This window comes from Bos grunniens, chromosome 22, assembly GCF_055505025.1.
Source record: "Bos grunniens cultivar Pamir isolate PY7600 chromosome 22, Bosgru_T2T1.0, whole genome shotgun sequence".
Taxonomy (NCBI): domain Eukaryota; kingdom Metazoa; phylum Chordata; class Mammalia; order Artiodactyla; family Bovidae; genus Bos; species Bos grunniens.
In genome coordinates this window covers 23,732,321-23,758,141 of record NC_141186.1, presented here as the reverse complement: position 1 = coordinate 23,758,141, position 25,821 = coordinate 23,732,321, and the positions used below count along the sequence as shown (strand labels likewise).

Below are 25,821 nucleotides of genomic sequence, written 5' to 3'. Positions count from 1 at the left end.
ACTAGCCGGACTTTTGTTGGCAAAGTAACGTCTCTGCTTTTGAATATGCTATCTAGGTTGGTCATAGCTTTCATTCCAATGAGTAAGCGTCTTTTAATTTCATGGCTGCAGTCACCATCTGCAGTGATTTTGGAGCCCAAAACAATAAAGTCTGACACTGTTTCCACTGTTTCCCCATCTATTTCCCATGAAGTGATGGGACCGGATGCCATGATCTTAGCTTTCTGAATGTTGAGCTTTAAGCCAACTTTTTCACTCTCCACTTTCACTTTCATCAAGAGGCTTTTTAGTTCCTCTTCACTTTCTGCCATAAGGGTGGTGTCATCTGCATATCTGAGGTGATTGATATTTCTCCCGGCAGTCCTGATTCCAGCTTGTGCTTCTTCCAGTCCAGCGTTTCTCATGATGTACTCTGCATATAAGTTAAATAAACAGGGTGACAATATACAGCCTTGACATACTCCTTTTCCTATTTGGAACCAGTCTGTTGTTCCATTTCCAGTTCTAACTGTTGCTTCCTGACCTGCATACAGATTTCTCAAGAGGCAGATCAGGTGGTCTGGTATTCCCATCTCTTTCAGAATTTTCCACAGTTTATTGTGATCCACACAGTCAAAGGCTTTGGCATAGTCAATAAAGCAGAAGTAGATGTTTTTCTGGAACTCTCTTGCTTTTTCCATGATCCAGCAGATGTTGGCAATTTCATCTCTGGTTCCTCTGCCTTTTCTAAAACCAGCTTGAACAACAAGCAGTGAAACCAAAATTCTTATAATCAAACAACATGATAATTGTTGTTTGATATTTTTACTTTAAAAATGATTAACTTTCAGTGATTCAGATGTGCTTATGACTCAGAGGACTTTCACGTGACTTGAACCTCACTACATGCCTGTATCACATTTATGATTATCCCCATTTGCTGGATTAAGTTGAAACTAAGTTAGAGTGTTTAAATGGATTTCTTTATGAAATACAGTTTTGCATTTTGGTCTTCTGGTCTTTTTTTTTTTTAATTCCAATTAGGAAAATAACAAAGTGAATGTCTTTTATCCTGGTATCCATGGTTCCTGCAACTTCCTAATTACCAACTATGCATCTTCTACAAAATTCAGAAAGTTTTGTGGCACTAGCCAGTAGCATTAGTTTTAAAAAATGTCTTCAGGGAAAAAAATATGTATATAGTTTATATATTTGATTATAACTCTCCTTGGAGAGATATGGGTTGATTAATATTTTGCTGATAAATTACTTTCTAACTTATACCTTGTGACTTTGGATATGTTAATTTATTCCTAAAACTCTCTTATAATTAATTACGAGATAGGCAATGTTCTCTTCACTGTTCATGTGAGAATATTTTTGAGAGGCTTGGTGATTACTTGCTCTGCCTGAAACTGACATGCCAAATTGAGAGAGGAGTACATTGCACTGTGCTATTTGTTGAATCTCCTGTTTTTGTGGCAAAATTGGTACATGACATTGTATTTCTTCACAACCTATTAGAGGGGCCATTCCTTCCCCCAAATTGTAGTTTCTTGAGAAAGTAACTAGCTTGCTGGGAAGAGCTTGCTTATTTACAGTGGGTATCCTCTTGATATCAGCATGGGGTTACTTATAATTACATGCATATGCGTAAATAAAATGATTAGCTATTCTCATATAAACATAATTGTATCTCTCTAAAATAATGCATGCAGAAATGTTATAATCCAGCGATAAAGGGAAAGCAATCTACATGACCCCCTCCTTTGTATGTAAACAGTGGATCATTAAGATGGAATATGTTCCCTGTCACACATTCAGTTATTGAGGTCAATTACAACTGAGGACTCATTGAAGTATTAAACAACAAAGTGCCTTTTCCAATAATTAGCATTCTGTGTACAAAGCTGAAGTGACCTTTCTGCCATTTTCCAAGGACAATCCATGCATTTAGAATTTAGCCAAGAATCATATTGAAGAGCAGCACACAAGAACTCAGTCAACTAGTTCGGAAACCACAGGCTCCCTTTGCATCTAGTTGTTCCCCCTCCTGCCTAAAATAACTTGAGAAAATAAAACGGCATGTTGGCTAATCAGTGCCCATGGCTGCTATATCACTTCTGCAGCTTTGAACAAATCTGAAGATCACACTTTAAAGAGAGGAATCATGAAATGCCTGGAGCTAAAGAAGTTTGATTTCCTCAGAGCACAATAGTTCACTGCAGCAAATCATTTAAACTCGCTGTCACTTAGGTTTCTTTTCTGAAATTGAAAGCATGGGTTAATGTGCTCATTCACAAAACATTCACCTAATTCTCCAGAAAAATGAGAATTTTCAAAGGAACATTTTCAAGTATGACTGCCTATTACATTCCTCCCATTGGCATTCTGTGTTGGATAAGTATTTGTGAAAAGGTTGCTCTTTGATGGCTACTTTATACAGATATAATAATTTTTTCAGCTAATTTTTTTAACACATTATTGATCAGGGGATTGTTTCAGACTAATGCCTATGGCTGTAATACATTTCTAGTCAATAATGTGTTAAAAATGCAGATTTGCATTTATGGGACCAGCCAACTAATCATTGTATTATATTTAATGAGTATTTGCTACAATATTAAATCACCATCTCACTAAAATAATGGGGAAAGAGTTCAACATCACAAGTGAAAAAGGAGTAAGAATATGCATCAATAGTAAGGCACTGGGAAAAGACTAGATTGAGAATCAGGAATTATTCTGTCTCTAGCTGTGGCTGAGTTTGGATTAGACAGTCTGATCCTCTGTGTCAGAATTTCTCAGTTAATGGAAACCTATAAACTATACTGGAAACCATAAAGTGCTGTGTAAGTATGTTGCACCATGATATACTATTATGATTATTGCATGTCAGATGAAAGGAGTGAATATGAGTAGTTTCCAGGGTATATCAAGACTGTGGACTCTATGTGTCTGTAGTTTGAGCTTTAGCTCTGTAAGTATTATATGGTGCTTAGCCATGCTTAGTGAACTATAATGCTTATTCCCTGATTTAAAGAGATTGGACTTCTCCATCAGTGATCAGTGTACCTTCTAGTTCTATAGAAATAAAATCTTATTGACTGATGGTAGGAAGACTGGTAAAATGATTTAGGAGACTGTTATTTCTTCCTGTTGATATTTAGCAGGCTGAAAAAGGATCATTGGGCAACAGTGTGAATTTTTAACTTGACCAGTTCTTTCATGAATACAGTAAAGTTCTTATAAAAGACATGTTTATAATGATGATTCCTTTTGCTTTCAGAGCTCAGCTATGCCTGGATTTTCAATGAATACCCCTCCTATCAGGATAATCGCCGCTTCGTTTCTCAAGAGACTGGGAATCTATATATTGCCAAAGTAGAAAAATCAGATGTTGGAAATTATACTTGTGTGGTTACAAATACAGTGACAAACCAAAAAGTCCTGGGACCACCCACACCACTGATATTGAGAAACGATGGTGAGTTTTCTAAGGGATTTTCAGAATTGTTTTTTGTGCTCATAGGTTGAGTTTGGGAAGTTATGTTATTGGCACACAAAGCTTAACTGTCTCAATTACATTTAAGAAAAATTGAATGCTTTTACATTCACTACCTATATTTTCTACACTTGTGTAAGAAATAAACCCATGAATCCACTTTGCAAGACTTACTAGAAATATAATTTCTAATTTCATCCTCAATGCAATGTGAGTCCATTTCTTCACACTTAAATTGTGTACACAGACAAAATGAAGTAGAAGGTTGATCAATTAGCTTGTCAGTCAGCTCTATGTAATTTAGTTTTCAGTGTCTAGAAGCAAGTTTTAAGTTATCCAAATATGTTCTGGGTGTGTGGTATTGAAGACATAATTCCAACCACAGTGAAATGTAGAAATGTCAAGTCTTACTGGAGATAGTTTTATGTTCCCACATTTTTGTGAGAATATTTCAAGAAAATAGTTGAATTTCACCTTACTTACTCAGATGGATGACATGACAGTGTATGGTGATTCATCATGTGCTTTTTGAAGACAGTCTTACCAATTTGTATGCCAGACTTTAATAACATCATGCCTTTTCCCCACTGTGAGTCTTTTTATGTATTCTGTTCCCTCTTCTTGAAATACGCTTCATTCTCTTGGTCCCTTGACTAACTTACACTGATCCTTCCAGCTTCTTCAAATATATTGCTTTCTCCAGGAGATCACCTGTCTCACCGGCTCCACCCAACTGTGCTGTCAGGTCCTTCTCAAATCAACTCTGCAGAGAAAGGATGCTCATCCTTAAAGCATAGGCCAAATTGTGGAATGTGTGGGCAAAAAATACGGATTTCAGTCATTCGATTACTTTTTCATGCATTTAACATACGTTTATTTAGCACTTGCTATGTGACAGCACTACTCTGGGAGCAGTGAACAAAAACCACAAACCCCTCCTCGTGGCATTTAAGTTCTGCAAAGGATTTAGGTAAAAACAAACAAATAAACCTAAACAAAATGCCAAATGCAGTTATTTTAGATAGTAATAAATAAAGGAGTATGCTGACACAGAGACTCTGTGGGGGCAGAAAGATTAATTTAGATAGGGTTGTCATGCAAAATCTTTCTGAGGGGGTGACATGAACTGATGCCCGAATGATAAGAAGTTGGTCCTGTGAAAGTCAGAGGGAGGAGCATTCCAGACTGAGTTAGCATCACATGCAAAGGCCCTGAGGGCTAGAAATAAAATTACTGGCATGTTCAGAGAGCAAAGAGAATATGAGCCTCATGGAGCATAATGACCAGTGTAGAGGGTGGTTTGAGTTGATGTTGGAGACTGGATTTTATTTCAAGTGCAGTGAGAAGCCAATAGAGGATTTTATATAACAGAGTTATGTATATTTTTTTTAAAAAAAGATTGCTTAGCTACTGTGTGGCAAGTGGACTTTTAAGAAAAGCAAGAGTCAAAACTGGAAGTCCACTTAAAGACTGTTGCTGTAATTCAGTCAGTCACTGATGGCAGCTTGAATTAGCAGGTGGCCCTGGAGAGAAGAGAAGGTTGTGGAGACAGGACATCATTTGCAGGTGGAGCTGCCAGGACTTGCTGACACCTGGGATGTGAGAGGTGGTGGAAGAGAAAATCAAGGATGACACATGGGTTTCTAGCATGGCAGCTGGATGGTTGGAAATGCCATTTATTGAAATGGTTTTACTGAATGGGTTTATAAGGGAGCATCAGAATTACTTTAGTCTTTATTACAAAGCATGACTTCTCCCCTGGCAAAAGAAAGAATTGTTTATTTGGTGCTTCTTAGTCTGTCTATCATAATATTCCATCTCTCTATCATAATATGCATCTGGTCTATTCATATTACCCAATGCCATGTGATCAAACTCACACCACGGCTTTCATCCGGTTTGGTATAAGGGCCCAGCACAGTGCTTGCCACATGGCAAATGTTAAATGGATATGTTGCATTAAGCTGAGTTATATTAAATAAAACTGAAAAATCTCATCATTTTAACAAGAAACATAGGCAAGGGATCTATTCTTTCAGAAGCTATCAGTGCTATCTCTCTGGACCTAAGGATAAAAATTCTGTTTCAACATATGTGTTTCAGGGACATTTTGTACAAAATTATTTTAAAAATATAGCCCCTCTGGCCTTTGCCCATAATACATTTATGCCAAAATGTCTGTTCAGTCTGTTCAGTTTAGTTGGTATGTCAAGGAGACAAATATAATCAAATATTGACCCTGATGCACTAAGACACAGCCCAGGAGAAATACCACCCAGAGTAGCTGCTTCAGAAAGAAAGAACATACGTTCAGGAACACAGGAAGTCCTCAGCCTGGCCAAACACTGCCTTCTGCTTATCTTTTGGATTTATCTCGACTTGCCTAGTATATCTTCATACAGATGACAGATGTTTTTTATGAGAATATTTTATCACAAAATTAACAAGCTAAGGATCTCATTCTTCAGCAATTAATGCCCATTGATTCCTAATTTCCATGAAAGTTGTTGGTGAAAATTCATAATATATCTTTCCCATTTAGGCAGCAGTACATAAAATGGATACTCAAACTGCATTACTAGGCTCAAAATAGATTATTTCTTTACCTCTTTTGTGGAGGTAAGAGAAAAGGGGAAATATAAATCAAGAAAACATTGCAAAACAAAGATGACATTCTTGTGAAAATGTATGCTGTGGGAGTAAAATCAATGAAATTATCATTCTGCGCAATCTGGTAGTTAGTGACTGTATATTAGACTGGTGAGCATAAGCTGAGTATGGAGTTTGCACAAGCATCTTGGTAATTGAAGCTCACTCAGAATTTCATATCCTCCTTCTGTCTCTGAAATATGAATAAGCAAGGCAAGGGAGCTTGTTGCCTGCACTGCACTAATTGACATGGCTTACCATTTCCCTAGCAAAGTGCAGATGTAGACAAATGTAGCTTAAAGAACTAGATATCCTCAATACTCAGGTTATTTTTTTTTTCTAGAGTTTTAGCTGAGCAATCTAGACTGGGATTGTTTCCAGCCCTAAAGTTTACAGTGAGTCAGAAGAAAGTGGACAACTCCTGTCAACCCGTGTTCCAGTTGGAAATCGAGGGCGATGTGTCCCATGTTGATCCCACTAACCCTCTTTAGGTCCTAACCCCTAATACACTGAGGTTCTGCAAGGGTTTTGTACTTGCTGTTCCTTTTTCCTCAACTCTTCACATGCCTCACGCCTTCCTACATCTCAGATCAATGACTGAAATGTAGAGCAGGGAAGTGTAGAGGTGAGCCGGGTTCCCTGAGTGGAATCCAGCCCCGCCGTTTATCAGGGATGTGACCTTGAACATCAGTTGAACAACCTCACTGTGCTGTGTCGTCATCAGTCAAATGAGGGTAGCAATACCTACCTCAGAGCTCACTCTGTGTGTGAAATTATGTGTAAAGTGCTTTGAACAGTGACAAAACAGCAGTACAGCATCAAGAACTTCCCTAAGATATGCTCCACAAATTATGCTTTAAAAAAAACAGATTATACAGAGTAAGTGGATAACATTATCCTTGTTTTAAAAATGTTTGTGGATAATGATAGAGAAAACGGAAATCCAACTCTACATAATGCTAACAGTCATAAACCTTAAAGCAGTCAACTTTTAGTAGTAAAATGTTCAGTTCTTAATTTTTTTTCTTTCTGCTTCTCTGTGTTTTCTCATTTTTATGCCATGATTAGAGACTGTTCATTTTTTTTTTTTAATGTTTGGTAAAAGGGATAACTACAGCTTACTGGACCTAAAAGGCACTTAGAGATCCCCCAATTTATTCTTATTCTTCCAGAAAGAAGGAAACTAAGAATGAGAGAAATAAGTCAAAACAGCAGTGGGATCAAATTCTTGGCCCCCAGTCACCATACTATTTAACTGAGGTTCAGAAAAGCTTTTTGGGTCTCTAGATTCACCTATTTATGTTGTGATTTTTGAAATTTTTATTTTGGGAATTCTAAATAACTATATATTATGTGTAGTGTTCATCTCTAGAAAGTAGTATAAAACTGAGAGCTAGACAAATATGAGAGAATTTTATACCAGAGTTTGTATTTATTTATCTAGATATTTTAAAATTTGCTTGAAACAATAAAATAACCTATCATATGGGAGAGGGCACCTGTTGCTTGGGTACCGTGAAAGAAAAATATTTCATTGAGAAAAATAGATCATAATTATTTTTTTTACCAGAGATACTAAACTAGTCCATGGATCAATATTAGCCTAATTGCTTGTTATTAATGACCATGAGTTTGCTCTATCGTGTGCTTCCTACACAGATTGTAAAGAACTGTACCTCTTATTTCCATAAACAAAGGTAATAGGCTACCCATACCAAAGTAGCATGACTATGAAAGAAATCATAGATTTATGTAATAATCATAATAGCTATATTTTTTTTTCTGTCTTTAGTCATTACCCCTAACTTGCTCTAAAATGGCTAAAGATGGGAAAAAACTAGCAGAGATTAGGACAGTCTTGGGAAAATGAGATAATGTCTGTGAGGTTGTTTATGTTCTTTATATGCACAGGTACGTAACTGAGCATGAAAAATTACTGTATGGCCCTTGCCTTTTTTCTGTGTTTCCCGTGAGACTGGCTAGGGACTGGTTCGGCAGTTCCTTAGTTTGCTTATTAGAACCAAGGCAAATGTTGAACAGTTTACAGCGAGTGTGTATCTGATGGATCCTTGCTTTGCACATTGGTTGTTGAATGTTTTTGAATATTATCCCTAATTAGAACTCTCAACAGAAGAGCTGCTAGGGAATAGGAAACACTGGATTTTTCCTATCTTAGAATTTCAAGTTCACTCTCTGTGTCTCTTTCTTTCCCTTCTCCTTTCCTATATTTATATACATTGATAAACTTATACATGTAGGATATGTGTGTATAAATATACATGTGTTTATATACACAAAATATATTGTCTTTGTGAAGTTAAAATTTAAACCACTTTTTGAATATTATTATACTTCACTGTAAATTTAAATTATTAAAAATTGGTGTTTTCAATATAACCAAAATAGCTGACCATTTTTTCCCAAGCCCTGACCCATTTCCCCAAGCTTTATTTTAATTAGCCATGAAAACTTTGCATTCAAAGCAAAGTTTTGAATGCTTCAGCACCAAAGCATTTATTGTTTTCTGTGTACATAAAATTTTAACCTACTGGACAGGAGCCCGGCTAATAACCGCAGAAGCCTAGAGTTTCAGAGCAGCCTAAGGTAGAACAGAAATAGATGTGCTGAACGTAGGATTAAGAGTGTCCATGATTGATGCCAACCAGCTTTGTCTTATTTGTTGTGGTGTCCCCTAGGATGCAGGAAAAGAAGAGTAGCACTAAAAATCAGGAAGGAAAAAAGCCATAGGATTCTGGGCTGTGGTCCCACATCTGCCACTAATGTGAGACAAAACCTGTCACTTCGTTTGTCCTCAGTATTCTTAAGCTATAAAAATGAGGGATTTGTAATAAGTTATGTCTAAGGGTTCTTCTGTGTTTACTTCTGAGATTCCAGTCTACCTTGCTTTATTCCAGTTTCAGCATTTGCATAGGCCACATGATATCAAACACAGCTCAACACATAGATATTGTTCATTGGATTAGATTTCTTCCTAGCACTAACAATGAATCCTAGTGCAAAACTAGAGCATCATGGACCATTTTGTGAACCTTCACCTCAATGACCATTAGATCTCCTAGTGGCTCAGAAGACTACATTTGCTTCAAATTGCCAAGTTTAAGATCAATGACTGAAAAGTGTGAAAGAGAAAAATAGAATATTCCAGAGTATTCTGGCTTATCTGTGTAGTGTAATGTATTCTTCACTATGATGCTACCATCTATTCATGGTAAACTTTCCTAATATTGCCCCAAATTGGGTTAGATCCTCAAGTGAACCTTAACAGACATGATGTTGTGTTCTTGAATAGATCTGCTTCAATTGTAGGCCATTTAATTAGCCTAGCTGTCAGATTTAAAAAACTAGTCATTAAGACAATCATTTTTTGATTGTAAACTTGATCTACAACACTTTTTGATGACTTAAACTTTAGACTGAGAAGGACAAAACTTCTGCCTGGGGAACAAGCAGAGATGTGTCCTTGACTTGCACAAGATTTTTATATTACCTAAGATCTAAAGTTTATCCTTGGAGAAGGCAATGGCACCCCATTTCAGTACTCTTGCCTGGAAAATCCCATGGATGGAGGAGCCTGGTAGGCTGCAGTCCATGGGGTCGCTAAGAGTCGGACACAACTGAGCGAATTTGCTTTCACTTTTCACTTTCATGCATTGGAGAAGGAAATGGCAACCCACTCCAGTGTTCTCGCCTGGAGAAACCCAGGGATGGGGGAGCCTGGTGGGCTGCCATCTATGGGGTCGCACAGAGTCAGACACGACTGAAGTGACTTAGCAGCAAAGTTTATCCTCAAACACATTTCTTTATTTAACTCTCATTTCTAATTACATCTTTTCTGTGGTTTTGTCACAGCAATCATATCTTGCATTAATACCACATTTGAGGATCTTTGGGTGTAAAACATGTTTTGTGAGAAAAACATCTAAATGACTAAAGGATGTGAGACATTTTGCTAAACTGCCACTGCTAATCTGATTTAATGGTGTCTTAATATTTTGAAGCCTTGACAAACTTAGGAACTTGGAGTCAGCTCTAGACCTCAGGCGTAGTCAGATTCATTACAGGTCCATGGGGCCAAAGCTGGTGGATGGTCACTTCACTGGTCAGTTAGAAAACATCTGTTAAGTACCCATTGTGTGTTTGACACTATAAAATAAAAAGATGTGGTCAGAGCCCCTGGGAATCTCTAGTCTTAGACAACTACAAATCAATGAAAGGTCTAAAGTTTCATTCTTATTGGAATTATTGAACTGAGTTCCAGGAAACACATTTATAGATAGGGATTTCAAATGAAAGAGGACAGGAGAGATGTCCAGCCTAGAATAGAGATGACCTGGGCATTCATTTGATGATGCCTTTGACCAAGAAACATTGATATTTTAGGAATCAGTGAAATAAAATGGACTGCAATGGGTGAATTTAACTCAGATGACCATTATATCTACTACTGAGGGCAAGATCCGTTACAAGAAATGGAGTAACCTTCATAGTCAACAAAAGAATCTGAAATGCAGTACTTGGGTGCAATCTCAAAAGTGACAGAATGATCTCTGTTCATTTCCAAGGGAAACCATTCAGTATCACAGTAATCCAAGTCTGTACCCCAACCAGCAATCCTGAAGAAGCTGAAGTCGAATGGTTCTATGAAGACCTACAAGACCTTCTAGAACTAACACCCAAAAAGCATGTCCTTTTCATTATAGGGGACTGGAATGCAAAAGTGAAAAATCAAGAGATACCTGGAGTAACAGGTAAGTTTGGCCTTGGAGTACAAAATGAAGCAGAGCACAGGCTAACAGAGTTTTGCCATGAGAACTCTCTGGTCATAGCAAACACCCTCTTCCAACAACACAAGAGATTACTCTACACATGGACGTCACCAGATGGTCAATACCAAAATCAGACTGATTGTATTTTTTGCAGCCAAAGATTGAGAAGCTCTAAACAATCAGCAAAAATAAGACCAGAAGCTGACTGTAGCTCAGATCATGAACTCCTTATTGCAAAAATCAGACTTGCATTGAAGAAAGTGGGGGAAAACCATTAGACCATTCAGGTATGACCTAAATCAATTCCCTTATGATTATACAGTGGAAGTGACAAACAGATTAAAGACATTAGATCTGATAGACAAAGTGCTTGAAGAACTATGGACGGAAGTTCGTAACATTGTACAGGAGGCAGTGATCAAGACCATCTCCAAGAAAAAGAAATGCAAAAAGGCCAAATGGTTGTCTGAGGAGGCCTTACACGTAGCTGAGAAGAGAAGCTAAAGGCAAAGGAGAAAAGGAAAGATATGCCAATTTGAATGCAGAGCTCCAAAGACTAGCAAGGAGAGACAAGAAAGCCTCCTCAGTGATCAGTGCAAAGAAACAGAGGAAAACAAGAGAATGGGAAAGACTAGAGATCTTGTCAAGAAAATTAGAGATACCAAGGGAACACTTCATGCAAAGATGGGCTCGATAAAGGACAGAAATGGTATGGACCTAACAGAAGCGTAAGATATTAAGAAGAGGTGGCAAGAATGTACAGAAGAATTATATTAAAAAGATCTTCATGACCCAGATAACCACGATGGTGTGATCATTCACCTAGAGCCAGACTTCCTGGAATGCGAAGTCAAGTGGGGCTTGGGAAGCATCACTACAAACAAAGCTAATGGAGGTGATAGAATTCCAGTTGAACTACTTAAAACCCTAAAAATGATGCTGTAAAAGTGCTGCACTCAATATGCCAGCAAATTTGGAAAACTCAGTAGTGGCCAAAGGACTGGAAAAGGTCAGTTTTCATTCCAATCACAAAGAGAGGCAGTGCCAAAAAATGTTCAAATTACCTCACAATTGTACTCGTCTCACACACTAGCAAACTGATGCTCAAAATTCTCCAAGCCAGGCTTCAACAGTATGTGAACCATGAACTTCCAGATGTGCAAACTGGTTTTAGAAAAGGCAGAGGAACCAGAGATCAAATTTCCAACATCTGTTGGATCTTTGAAAAAGCAAGAGAGTTCCAGAAAAACATCTACTTCTGCTTTATTGACTACACCAAAGCCTTTGACTGTGTGGATCACAGTAAACTGTGGAAAATTCTGAAGGAGATGGGGATACCAGACTACCTGACCTGCCTCCTGAGAAATCAAGAAGCCACATTTAGAACTGGACATGGAACAACAGACTGGTTCCAAATTGGGAATGGAGTACATCAAGGCTGTATATTGTCAGTCTGCTTATTTAACTTATATGAAGAGTGCATCATGTGAAATGCCAGGCTGGATGAAGCACAAGCTGGAATCAAGATTGCTGGGGGAAATATCAATAACCTCAGATATGCAGATGATACCACCCCTTTATGGCTAAAAGCAAAGAACTAAAGAGCCTCTTGATGAAAGTTAAAGAGGAGAGTTAAAAAGTTAGCTTAAAACTCAACATTCAGAAAAGTAAGATCATGGCCTCTGGTCTCATCACTACATGGCAAATAGATGGGGAAACAATGGAAACAGTGACAGACTATTTTGGGGGGACTCCAAAATCACCGCAGATGGTATTGCAGCCATGAAATTAAAAGACGCTTGCTCCTTGCAAAAAATGCTATGACCAACCTAGACAGCATATTAAAAAGCAGAGACATTACTTTGCCGACAAAGGTCCATCTAGTCAAAGCTATGGTTTTTCCAGTAGTCATGTATCAGTGTGAGAGTTGTACTATAAACAAAGCTAAGCACCAGAGAATTGATGCTTTTGAACTGTGGTGTTGGAAAAGACTCTTGAGAGTCCCTTGGACTGCAAGGAGATCCAGCCAGTCCATCCTAAAGGAAATCAGTCCTGAATATTCATTGGAAGGACTGATGCTGAAGCTGAAACTCCAATACTTTGGCCACCTGATAGGAAGAACAGACTCATTTGAAAAGACCCTGATGCTGGGAAAGATTGAAGGCAGGAGCAGACGGGGACAACAGAGGATGAGATGGTTGGATGGCAGCACTGACTCAATGAACATGTGTTTGAGTAAGCTCTGGGAGTTGGTGATGGACAAGGAAACCTGGCATGCTACAGTCCATGGGGTTGCAAAGAGTTGGACATGACTGTGCGACTGAAGTGAACCGAACTTAACCAAGAAATGTTCATTGAGTGCCAGTTGTATTCTTGTCACTAAGGATGCAGAAGTCTTTCTATGTCCTCTTAGATGGTGGCCTGGCTTAGGAGCCTAATTACAGACGGAATGGGGCTAGTTTAGGGTGGATGGCGAATTAAAGCAGGATTATTTAAGCTTCAGCTCTGATCAGAGCTGTCCGGGACCAGTGAAGGTACCATGAGATTATGCATATAATCAAGATATGCATGTAAGGAAGCCTGGCCTGGTCTTGGAAATCAGCTGAAGCTTCCATCTAACAGGGAGGATAAGAATTCCAGGAAGTGGACACAGTATTTGCTTAAACCATGAGTTGGCAAACTTCCTCCTGTAGGCAGATCTTGCCCATGGCCTGCTTTTGTAAATAAAGTTTAACATTTTTCTCCATAGAAATGTTAGGTATTTCTACTTAACTCCTAATTATCTGTAATTTGTGTTACTATTGTTAAGGATATCTTATTTTTAATCACATTCTCTATTTTACTTGTAAGTGATTGAGCATGGAAAACTTGGTGAAATCTTGTTAGTTCTATAATTTATTAATTCTGTCAACTCTCTCAAACTTTGCTATGTTCCCCATTTCTTCTAAGCCCAGTGCCTGGCCAACCCTTAGTTCATGGGCTACACACAACCCACCACCATTTTTGTAAATAAAATCTCACTGGAACATAGCCATGCCTATTTGTTTACATATTGTCTATGAATACTTTCTAGCTGTATGGCAGAGTTGAATCAGAGATTGAGTGTCTCACAAAACCTAAATAAAATCCTTGCTGTCTCTGTGTACAAAATATTATTAACCTTGTTCATCTCTGACCACACGATAATATCTTTAAATACTTGAAGACTGTCCATCAAGACTTGTTCTTTGTGGCTCCAAAGACTTGAACTAGGACCACAGTATACAAATTAGAGGGAGAGAGAGTTTAGTTCAAGTAGAGAGAACTTTTAGTAGTAAGAATATAAATGTACTTCGTCACAAAAAGACCAAAGTTGGCTTTCTTTCACCTACAAGGTGGTGGATTTATAATTAATTGCCCAAATGGCAAACTCTTAGCAAATTACTTCAAAACTTGTTACAAATCAGGACTGTCCCAGGCAAGCACAGATAAATAGCTACTCTACTTTCAGAGGATCCAGCTTTCTGGAACACACGGATTGAACCCAGGTCTCCTGCATTGCAGGCAGATTCTTTACCATTTGAGCCACCAGGGAAGCCCCCTTGCTGGAATAGCTCAGATTATCTCTGCACTGTAACTGTTGAGAAGTAAGGAAAGAGATGCAGGTTTGAATTAGGTCAGTGGGGTTTGTTTTCGCCTCCCACAGATTTCTCTGTGGGAGAAATATATGTATATATGTATGTATTTGTTTGTTTATTTATTTATGGCTGTGCCAGGGACGGAGGAGCCTGTTGGGCTGCCGTCTATGGGGTCGCGCAGAGTCGGACACGACTGAAGCGACTTAGCAGCAGCAGCAGCAGCAGCTGGTCTTAGTTGCAGCTTGCAGGATCTTTAGCTGTAGCATGTGGGATCTAGGTTCCTGACCAGATAGGTCCCCTGTATTGGGAGCACGAAGTCTTAGCCACTGGACCATGAGGGAAGTCCTTCTCACAGGTTTTTGAAGTCACATTAAAACCCCACATGTAACAAGTGATAGACAACCTTCAAGTGTCTTATTCTTCTTTTCCAGCACTGGGGAAGTTCTTGTTTGCACAATTGTTGGCTCTAACTCAGGGGAATTCAGTGATCAGGGAATGAGCAGTGATAGAGAGTCCTTGGACAGTCCCCTCGATCCTACAGTGTCTCCTTCAACCCAGGGCAAAACAAGGCTTTCCTGAAAGAATAAAGTTCTTAACTCAGCCAAAGAAACTAGTATGCCTAATCAGATATTTCCAAATATTTTTAGAGAAATGGGTTTTATATCATATGACTTATTCCTCAAGAACAGCCATGTGGGAGCTCTACATAAGACAGTCTTTTGCAGTTTTTCTTCAGTAGTAAGTCCCACTCTGTGGAAGCTGGTAAAAGTCCCTTCTGTGGTTTAATTTACAAGCATAGATTCCAGCTAAGGCAGGTGTTGGCAAAATCTTATGGCACACAATTCTGCAAACTGGCCTCCTTCTGCCAAGACAGCGCTCTGCAAATTGTAGTTAAACAAGCGTGGTGTGTGGCTAATTTCTCTTTTATAGTCTGCAATTTGGTGGTTATTTTGTCACATTCTTGTTCTCACAGACATCAGTGTCAGCATTAATAGTTTTTCCAGTTTTGAAAGGAGGACAGTCGTTGCCACAAGGGTTGTCTGCAGAACCCAGGCTCATGATTGGCTTTGTCACTGGTGGGATGTGCTTACTTGTCATCTCCCCGTGACTAGTCCATGATGTCTGTTACCGCTTGGTTCAAAGCTTTAACCCATCATGGTTGCTATGGAAGTTCCCTGGAAGGCAGCATCAGCATCAGCCGGGAACTTGTGAGAAATGAACATTCTCAGGCCCGTGTCAGCTTACTAATTCAGACACTCATATCCTCCAGGTGATATAAAGTTTGAGAACACTGGTTTTGGAAAAAACACCTAGAAATTTGTAGCATGCCTTCCTTAGAAAATAATCATGGTTATTGCATAAACCATAGAAGAAGATCAAACTAGGCAATCCTAAAGGAAATCCTAAATATTCATTGGAAGGACTGATGCTGAAGCTGAAGCTCCAATACTTTGGCCACCTGATGTGAAGAACTGACTCATTAGAAGAGACCCTGATGCTGGGAAAGGCAGGAGGAGAAGGGGATGACAGAGGTTGACATGGTTGATTGGCATCACTGACTCGATGGACATGAGTTTGAGCAAGCTCCTGCAGTTGGTGATGGACGGGAAAGCCTGGCATACCGCAATCCATATGGTTGCAAAGAGTTGGGCACGACTAAGCGACTGAAGTGACTGAACTGATTCCATAAACTGTCTGAGCCAGGTGATGCTAGTGGTAAAGAACCCAGCTGCCAATGCAGGAGACATAAGAGCTGACTCCTGGGTTCCATCCCTGGGTCGGGAATATCCCCTAGAGGAGAACGTGGCAACCCACCCCAGTAGTCTTGCCTAGAGAATTCCATGGACAGTGGGGCCTGGCAGGCTATACAATCCATTGGGTCACAAAGAATCAGACACAACTGAAGTGACTTAGCATATACATGCACATACATTCCATAAACAATTAATTGTTGCCTGCATTTGCCACATTACTATGCAAGGCTTTGGAAAAGGGTAACTACAAATGTCATGAAGATAATAATCAGGTTTGTGATTTGCACATTGTACCCCCATGGTTATGGTTGGTGTTAAATGAATGTTTATTGAATTCATTAGAATGTAAATACAGCTAAGCCCCTACCTCCTAAAGACTTCCATGTATCAAATTTCAAGGGACATAGCTTTCCCTGTTGTGGTGGTGGCATAGTTCTTACTCCCATGAATAGAAAACATTGACAATGCATCTTAATAAATTAAAACTTTTTTCACCTTATGTTTAAGATTGTAGATATAGATGCCTCTATTTAGAATTGAAAGCAAGAGTTTTCTCCAATGTATTAGATTGGCCAAAACATTTTTGGGTTTTTCTATAAGATATTATGGGAAAAATCTGAACAATTTTTTGGACAATCCAATATATATTTTCAGTCAGGAGAAAGGAAATATTGCTGAGATTATATGACCTGGTTGATCCTGACAACATTGTATGCACTTTAGCTTCAGCTTTACCTTGGTTATGTAGACGCACCTAGACCTTTCTATCTTCCCACCTTTCCAGATAGTTTGAAGATAGAAAAAGGATTCTGAAGCAGTTCCATCAATGGCATCACTTTTTGCCTAATTATTCTATAAATCACCAGAGCAGCTGTAGGCCAATTAAGTTCAAAAATGTGCAGGTGGTCAGAGGAATGACTAGAACACTCCTGTTTTAAGGGACCTTGTGTTTCTTAAAAGATATAAAAGGCAACAGCTTTTTAAATTGAGAGTAGCAAAGGGCCAAAATAGTTTTAAAATGAAAGAAATAGTCAAATAAAAATGTAACGTGTACCAGATGTAAGCAAATTAAATGGAACACTGCACAGGTGTTCCAAAAAACGTTCATAATGTAGTTGAAGAGAATGGCTTCTTTCATTTTGTTATGACTTAAATGCGAGGACAGTCTTTATATACAACTAAAAATGTTTAAATAGCAGTGAATCCGTGCCACCCCATCTCTGATCCCAACTCTGTGTCCTGCAACCACTGCCGTAAATGAAGTACCATCTTCATCATTACTGAGAACACTGTTACTCAGCTCCTGTAGCCGTAAATAGAGATCACTGTGTATTCACCCAGAAATCACTCCATGTGACCACATAAACAACCTGCACAGATTATGTTTTCTCACATTTTAGAAAAACATAGTCTGAAGTGAGTGAACTTGACCAATCGCCATGATAATGCTTAAAAACAACTTCCATGCCCGAGAAGACTTAAATGTTTTTCTTAATGACTATTATGTGTCCCAGTATAAAGGGCCACATTGCCCCATCTTACTCCCTTTCACAAATCCCTACCTATTACAGTTTGTTTTTTTTCCCCCCATATGCCTTGAACTGAGCTGAGATTTGTGAGGAACAGAAAAAATCACAAGTACTTCCATTCCTCAAAGAAGTGAAAGTACAACAGAAGACATGGCAAGTGTATAAATAGCTATAAACATGATAGAAAACAGCAGTGCTATTTGAGAGTGCCCAGAAGTTTATTTGTAAAATGTTTTATGTTGGTTTTCTTACTGAGCACTTACTAAGTGTGGAGACGAAGACAAAAGCTAGCATGAAACAGACAGACATATTACTTGATATCATGGGGTTTACAATCTGTATGGAAGACAGAACTAACCATGAGAAATACATATGATAATTAACATAAAGGAAAGAAGATATTCACAGAGAGTGACAGCAGGCACCTATTTTAGATAATGTGATCAGAAACACTTCTCAAAGGGGGAGTCTTTTGAGCTGAGACTTGAAGCAAAAGTCATCCATGTGAAAGTCATGGGGAACGCAGGAAAAATGAAAACATATAAAAGTGTCCATAGAAACACTTGCATGTGAACGTTCATGGTAACATTATTCATTAAACAGCAGTGAAAACCATGCCATTCCCAAACCATGCCATAGCCAAAGAAGAAGCAACCTAAATGACCATCAACGGGTAACTTGGGTTGAATTATGTGCCCCCAAAAGATATTATATGTTGAAATACTAACCTCCAGTACCTAAGAATACAACCTTATTAGGAAATAAATTAGTTAGATGAGATCATTTTGGAATTGGGTAAATCTTTAACCCAATATGACTGATGTCTTTATAAGAAAACAGTGGGAAGACCCATGGAGAGAACATCATACAAATCAGAGGTTGGACTGTCAGAGCTGCAAGCCATGAAACACCCTGAATATTGATGACCACCACCACAAGCCAGGACGAGGCAAGGAAGGATACTCCATGGTCTCAAAGACAGCACAGCCCTGTCGACCTCTAATCTTCAGAATTGTGAGAGAGTGAATGTATTTTGCTTGAAGTCACTTAGTCTGTGTCTCTTTCCAAGGACAGTCCTAGGAAACTAATACAGCTGGTGAACAGATGATTAAAATATTTTTCTTCTGTACAGTGGAATATTATACAGGCGTAAAAAAGAAGGAATCATTGATACAAGCCACACCAGGGATGAACTTTGATAACATTATGCCAAGTAAAAGAAGCCAAATGCAAAAGACCATATGTTATATGATTTCATTTATATGTAATGTCCAGAAAAGGCAAATCTATAGACAAAACAAATTAGTGGTTGCCTGAGGCTGGGACTGCTTCTGGGAATTAACTGTAAATAGGCATGAGGGATATTATTTGGGGGATGGAAGTGTTGTAAATTGAGTTATGGTGATGATTGCCCAACTCAGTCCATTTATTAAAAATCATTACATTATATGTTTTTAAAAAGAAGTCATAGGAGACCGTGAGAGCTGAGGCAAAAAGGTTTGATACTTTTTGGTCATTTACAGACTGCTGTGGGCTAGAGCATAGAGCGTGCTGAGGAAAGGGTACAGGATGCTGAAGGAGAGGACTTTGAGTCTAAGCCATAATGGGTGAGATTTTAGGATAAGCAATTAATATAATAGTTCAGGGGGCCTCAGACACTAAGTAGTGATGTTTCAATTGCTTAGGACAAAGCTGTGTGAGATAGTTTTTATCCTTGGTGTATCTTTCATAGCTGGATTATGGAAACCAGGTTTGTATGTAGTGTTTATAGAACAAGGGGACTAGGAAAACCTGATCATGGCTGACACAGCCTTGACCCCCATATTTTCACTTTATCATCTCATCTCCCTTCCGTGCATGAGGCACTGCAGTGGAAGTTGTCGTGATATCCTGGGAGGACAAAAGACCTTTTCTCTTGGAGTTCTCTTGTGGCCCTCTAGATCAGAATCTGCCTGCCAGTGCAGGAGATACAGTTTCGATCCTTGGTGCAGAAAGATTCCACATGCCACGGAGCAACTAAGCCTGTGCACCACAACTACTGAACCCAAGCGCGAGAGCCCATGGACCAAAACTACTGAGCCGTGTGCTGCAGCCACTGAAGCCCATGCGCCTAGAGTCCACGTTCCGCAGGAGAGGATGCCTCAGTGAGAATCGCACACACCACAGCACAGAGTAGCCTCCACTCAGACAACTAGAGAAAGCCTGTGCAACCAAAAAAGAGAGAGAGAGAGATGAAAAAAAAAAAAAAAGAACCTCTTCCTCCCAAGGCAGTTGTTTCTTAATTAACACTGCTTTTAGAGTATACAGCCACACACACAGCACTCAAAGGTGTTAGCTTGCTCCTGCACTGAGTCATACTACTGATATTTATGGGATGATGAGTCACTTGTATGGGCTGTTTGTTAGCAAGTTCAGCAGAAGTGTGTGAATGCAGGTGTTAGTAAGCACTGTCTCTTTATGGTCCAGCTGTGTGGCACATGCTCTAGGAAAGGCAAAAGGACTCAAGAGACTGGCCACAAAGGGAGGAATGGTTTTGTATCTGAGGGTGTCACACATGGATTTAGTATATTTGAATTTAGTTTGGGAGTGTTACTCCCGAAGTGGTGAGAGGCCATAGGAAAAGATTTAGACCAGAAATCAGGGACCAGGCTTGCAACCTTGAATGCTGGTCTGTTGTGAAACTTAAGACAAACTGTTTAACCCTTTTGGGATTACAGGCTCGCTTGTAAAAGACAGAGACAGACTAGAATTGTGATTTCCATTTTGGTGGAGGGTTTAAAGTTCTTTTTAGAATAGGTTGTTGCTAGGTATAGGTCCTTTCTTCAGAAAAGTGTACATCTGTGAATGCCAATATTAAGAATCCTGAACTGGGACTTCACTGGTGGTCCAGTGGTTAAGACTCCATGCTTCTAATGCAGAGGGTACAGTTTCTATCCCTGGTCAGGGAACTAAAAATCCCACATGCTATGTGGCATGGCCAAAAAAAATTCTATTAAAAAAAATTGCTGAACCAAATGATCTCAGAAATGCCTTCCATAGCCAATCCTCTCTGTCAGTCTATGAAAAGAAAATAACAAAATGACGATGTTCAGCTTTGCACAAGTGAAGTCGCTCAGTCGTGTCCGACTCTGAGACCCCATGGACTGTAGCCTACCAGGCTTCTCCGTCCATGGGATTCTCCAGGCAAGAATACTGGAGTGGGTTGCCTTTTCTTTCTCCAGGTCTGATGACATACGTCCCAGCAAATCTAGCAAGGTTATTAGATCATCTGACTCTAGGGGTTGATTTTTTCTTTTTTGCACATTGAAGAAATTCCCTTGCTGCTTCTCAGGCTATGAAGCTGCAGATAAAGAGGGTCACTCTGCAAAACACATAGAATTGTTTCTCTGAGCCATTGTTCCTGTCCCCATCCATACCTTACTTTGAACCTTTTCATCTGAATCCTTCAATCTTTTTTTTCTCTAACTGTAGGAAACCTAAAAAAGAGATGAAATGGAGGATCCTATCATGTTTTAGTGAGCTAGATAATTTTAAACTTTATATTGCCACAGTTGAATCAGAGGCCATAGAAAATGACTAGAAATTGAACAGAAATGAATGTATCAAAACAACTAGAGTAGTGGTAGACAGCATTAAGAATGACTGATGAGAAATAATTCATAAGCATTTAGTTATAAAGCATGGACTTAATTTGTTAGGCTTTGACACCTTGGCTATGATTGTACAGTAATTTTTTGATATATTGGAAAGTAAGAAAATAGGATCTTTAGGGTAAAACTACCGTTGGCAAGATGGGTATCACTTACAGGCTATTTCCTATATTTACTACCTATTATTCTTTTATCATTATTTCAGGATATAATAAAAATATATGAATTTTGTGTTACCTTGCATATACCAATTTATGACTCATTCAGATTGGCCTTCAAAAGTGAAAGATAATTTGTGGTTATAAACTAATTACTCAGAAATGTTCTTTACAGAGACCCAACTAAAGCATGCACATATTTTTTAACATATTTAAAATTTTCTGCAGTATGTTTCCAAAAAAAAATAATAATGTGGTATTAATGGTGACTAGGACTTAACCACCCCCCCCCTTTTTTCTTCCATGACTACATTTTTAACAAAGTGTTTTTGAGAAGCAGAGCTGTCCACATGGAGAATTTAATCCTAGGCAGATGGTGTGGTGCTGGAATACACATTTCCTCCAGCAGTAACTGGGAAAGAAGCCATGATTCATGGCTGTTGGAGATAGGAGCCTCTTTAAGTGAAGGGATTAATTACACACACAATGATGTATAGGAACATCCTACATTAACACAAAAACACTTGTGTATGTCTTAAAAGAATCTCCAAGGCTTAGTTCCTTTGTTTATTCACAGGGGTGATGGGCGAATATGAACCAAAAATAGAAGTGCAGTTTCCAGAAACGGTCCCGACCGCAAAGGGAACAACGGTGAAGCTGGAATGCTTTGCGTTAGGAAAGTAAGTTCTGGTTTCTCTCCTCCATTGTCCTCCCTCCAGCTTGGGCAAGTCAAGAAAATTCTTTGCACTGTTCACAGTAATGGTTTATGAAGTAACTGAAAAGCAAGCCAAGCCTCTCTCACTGTGATCCTGTGTGTGCCTCTTTGATTCTGTCCTGTCATCACGGAGAAGGGAGGTGGCATGGCGTGCGAGGAGTTAGCTGCCCCTATGGACAAGGCCACAGAGGGGAGGAGAATAGGCAGTTCTGAAAGTGTTTCATTCTGTTACGATAACCTGTAATGTGCATGTTGTCTGACCCAGAATGACAGGAAAACAGTGGCCTTCATCTGAGGTACAGTGAAGTTGACTGTTTGGAAAAAGGTAGAATTTCATTTGGGTCCCAGCTTACAGAGTGTGCATCCAATTTTTCTTCTATTTCTTTTTAAATTGAAAGTCTCTTCTTTCTAGTTTTTTGTTAAATTTTATTTTATATTGAAGTATATTTGATTTACAATGTTGTGTTAATTTTTGCCCTATAGCAGAGTGATTCATTGATACATATATACATTCTTTTTCATGTTATTTTCCATTATGGTTTATCACTGGATATTGAATACAGTTCCCTGTGATATACAGTAGTACCTTGTTGTTTATTCATTCTCTGTATAATCATTTGCATCTGCTAATCCCAAGCTTTCAATCCACACCTCCCCCAACTCCCTCCCCCTTGTCAACCATAAAACCGTTCTCTATCTTTGTGAGTCTGTTTCTGTTACATCCGTTAACTTCAGTCACTCAGTCAATTCTGACTCTTTGCAACCCCACGGACTGCAGCACACCAGGCTTCACTGTCCATCACCAACTCCCGGAGCTTGTTCACACTCAGGTCCGTCAAGTCGGTGATGCTGTCCAACCATCTCATCCTCTGTCGTCCCCTTCTCCTCCTGCCTTCAATCTTTCCCAGCATCAGGGTCTTTTCCAGTGAGTCAGTCAGTTTTTGCATCAGGTGGCCCAAGTATTGGAGCTTCAGCTTCAGCATCAGTCCTTTCAATAATTATTCAGGACTGATTTCCTTTACAACTGTCTGGTTTGATCTGCTTGCGACCCGAGGGACTCTCGGATAAGTTCATTTGTGTTGTATTTTAGATTCCGTATATAAGCAATAGCATCTTCTTTCTACTTTGGCTAGAGGTTGGCAAGACCTGATATTCTCTAAGGAGTCTCTGTTTTACAGAGTCATCTCAAAATTATTCACAACTTTATTATTCAATCTGTGGAGTTTTCTCAGTTAAGCCTACTTGGGAACCAGTTAAATTATCCCTAGAGTGTCTGTCAGAGAGCATAAAGAAAATGAAAAATAGATCAGTTAAGATTTTCCCAGTAACCTTGCAGAAAAGGTTTGGCATCAGTGATAAAAACTTTCACCTGAAATAAGAATTTTTAGTCATTGGTGCACTTTAATGATGCATGTGAATCTCTGTAGCCAACCTCATTTATCCAGCTAACCCATTGCCAACTCCTCACCCTTTTCCTGGGCCCAGATATGGGTTAAGGCAGGGACACTAACTTTTGCTCAGCTTCTGTTTTAGCAAGTAATCTATATTCACATCATTTTGTATTTCACAGCAACCATGCAAGAAAGTTGTTCCTTTTTTTTTTTTTCAATTTTATTTTTAGTTCTAAAGAAAGGATTATTTTGCTTTTCCTGTTTTCAAGTCAGGGCAGTATACTCTACAGTAGTATCTTTACTTGGGGGCCGAAAAATACAGCACTCATTCTTTATTTTCTGAAAACTTACTCCATTAAATACATTATGACATAGCTATAGGAATGAACACTGTACTGACATTAAAAGTCAGCTTGTAAAACAACATGTAAGACCTGGAAAATGCCCATTATTTATCACTAAGAGACTAAAAGTAGATTGCTAAACAGTCAAAGATGGTCCCATTTTTTATTTTATATATGCTCAGATGCTTCGATCATGTCTGACTCTTTGTGACCCCATGGACTATAGCCTGCCAGACTTCTCTGTCCATGGGATTCTCCAGGCAAGAATACGGGAGTGGGTTGCCACGCCCTCCTCTAGGAGATCTTCCAGACCCAGGGATCGAACCCACATCTCCTGTATCTCCTACATTGCAAGGCAGATTCTTTACCACTCAGCCACCAGGGGAGCCCATTTATATATATATATATATATATATATATATATATATATATATATATATGAAGCTTAATGCAAAGAAAAGATGAAAGAACGTAACTAGATGGTATAGGAATGTGTTTGGAGAGTTCTGCAAGGTGACACCTCGAAAAATCTATGGAGAAAGACAGCAAAATTTATGTTGTTCCCACTTTCAAAGGGAGTATGAATTAAACTCCATTCACACTACTTGAATGGCACTAGAATGAAGACAAAGGACCCAAATTGGGCTCCTCCAGTCTACACAGAAGTGTTTGGATACACACATGCAGCTGCGGAAACACATCATCACGGCCCACTTAAGAGCAGAAAGACTGTCTAAGAACAGTTATTTGTACTGGCACGTTTTAACTGTCTCATCACATGTAAAGATACCCATAATGTACTTTTGATAGAGCCCTTTCCATATTTTGAGTTAGTTTCTGCCTAATGAACTTAAATTCCTCTAAAACAAGTATAGTCGAGTTGATGGCTCTAATTTTTAAAATAGCATCTCAGGTTTCCCAGAGAAGATTAGCAGGTTTTTAGTCTAGTTTCTTGTCTGTGTGTGCCTTTGTGAAAAATAAATAGATAAATAATTGTATCCCCTGCTAGGAAGCCGCAACTCAGAAGCTGTGGTTAGCTCGCTAAACCATTGATCTGCAGATTCAGTAATGCCCTTACAATTTAAGATGCATTCTAACAGTTTCAGCTGCAGGATGATAGATGCCTTGAGAGTACTTAAAGTCCCCACAGGTTGCCTCTTTCCTTATCTCGCTATTTTAAGATAACTTTCCCCAAACCACCCTCCTAATGGACTGCTAGAAGTTGGTAAGGGCCCACACAGGGTGTTCCAAGAGGCAAAAAGTGAAGCTGCCAGTTTCGTATCCACTGAGCCTTGAAACTGACACCACATCACTTCTGTCTTATTTTAAGTCATAGTAGCCACCTGGTTCAAGCAGAAGGGGTTCTGGACCACATCTTAGTGGAAGGCATTTTTAATTCTCCACATTTGTGCATGGACTTTTAAAAATTTTTGTATTTATGATCTTAAACAGATGCACTGGAAAAAATGTAACAAGTGTATAAAAATCTGTTTTTATTTCGTTGGTAATATTGTATATTATATGGAATACCTTCTTTAAGGGTAAGAAAGGTTATTTGATTTTAAGGGCTTCCCTGGTGGCTCAGCTGGTAAAGAATCTGCCTGCAATGTAGGAGACCTGGGTTCAATCCCTAAAGAAAACACAGAATACATAATAGTACTAGAGATGTGAGTATCACTGAAATTATAATAGTGATACATGAATAAATGACTTTTGGGGAACACTGTCTAGTGCTAGCTATAT

The 25,821-nt window shown here is 38.9% G+C and overlaps 1 protein-coding gene across 10 annotated transcripts in view; it reads left to right on the top strand.

Moving 5' to 3' along the window:
- LOC147348220 (contactin-4) overlaps nucleotides 1-25,821 on the top strand; it is a 1,019,923-nt gene that overhangs the window by 807,408 nt on the left and 186,694 nt on the right. For all 10 annotated transcript variants that reach the window (XM_086366640.1, XM_086366644.1, XM_086366647.1 and 7 more), the window contains 2 exons: nucleotides 3,269-3,466; nucleotides 22,206-22,308. In XM_086366640.1, the coding sequence (XP_086222766.1) occupies nucleotides 3,269-3,466; nucleotides 22,206-22,308 (301 nt within the window). The remainder of the gene's footprint in view (nucleotides 1-3,268; nucleotides 3,467-22,205; nucleotides 22,309-25,821) is intronic.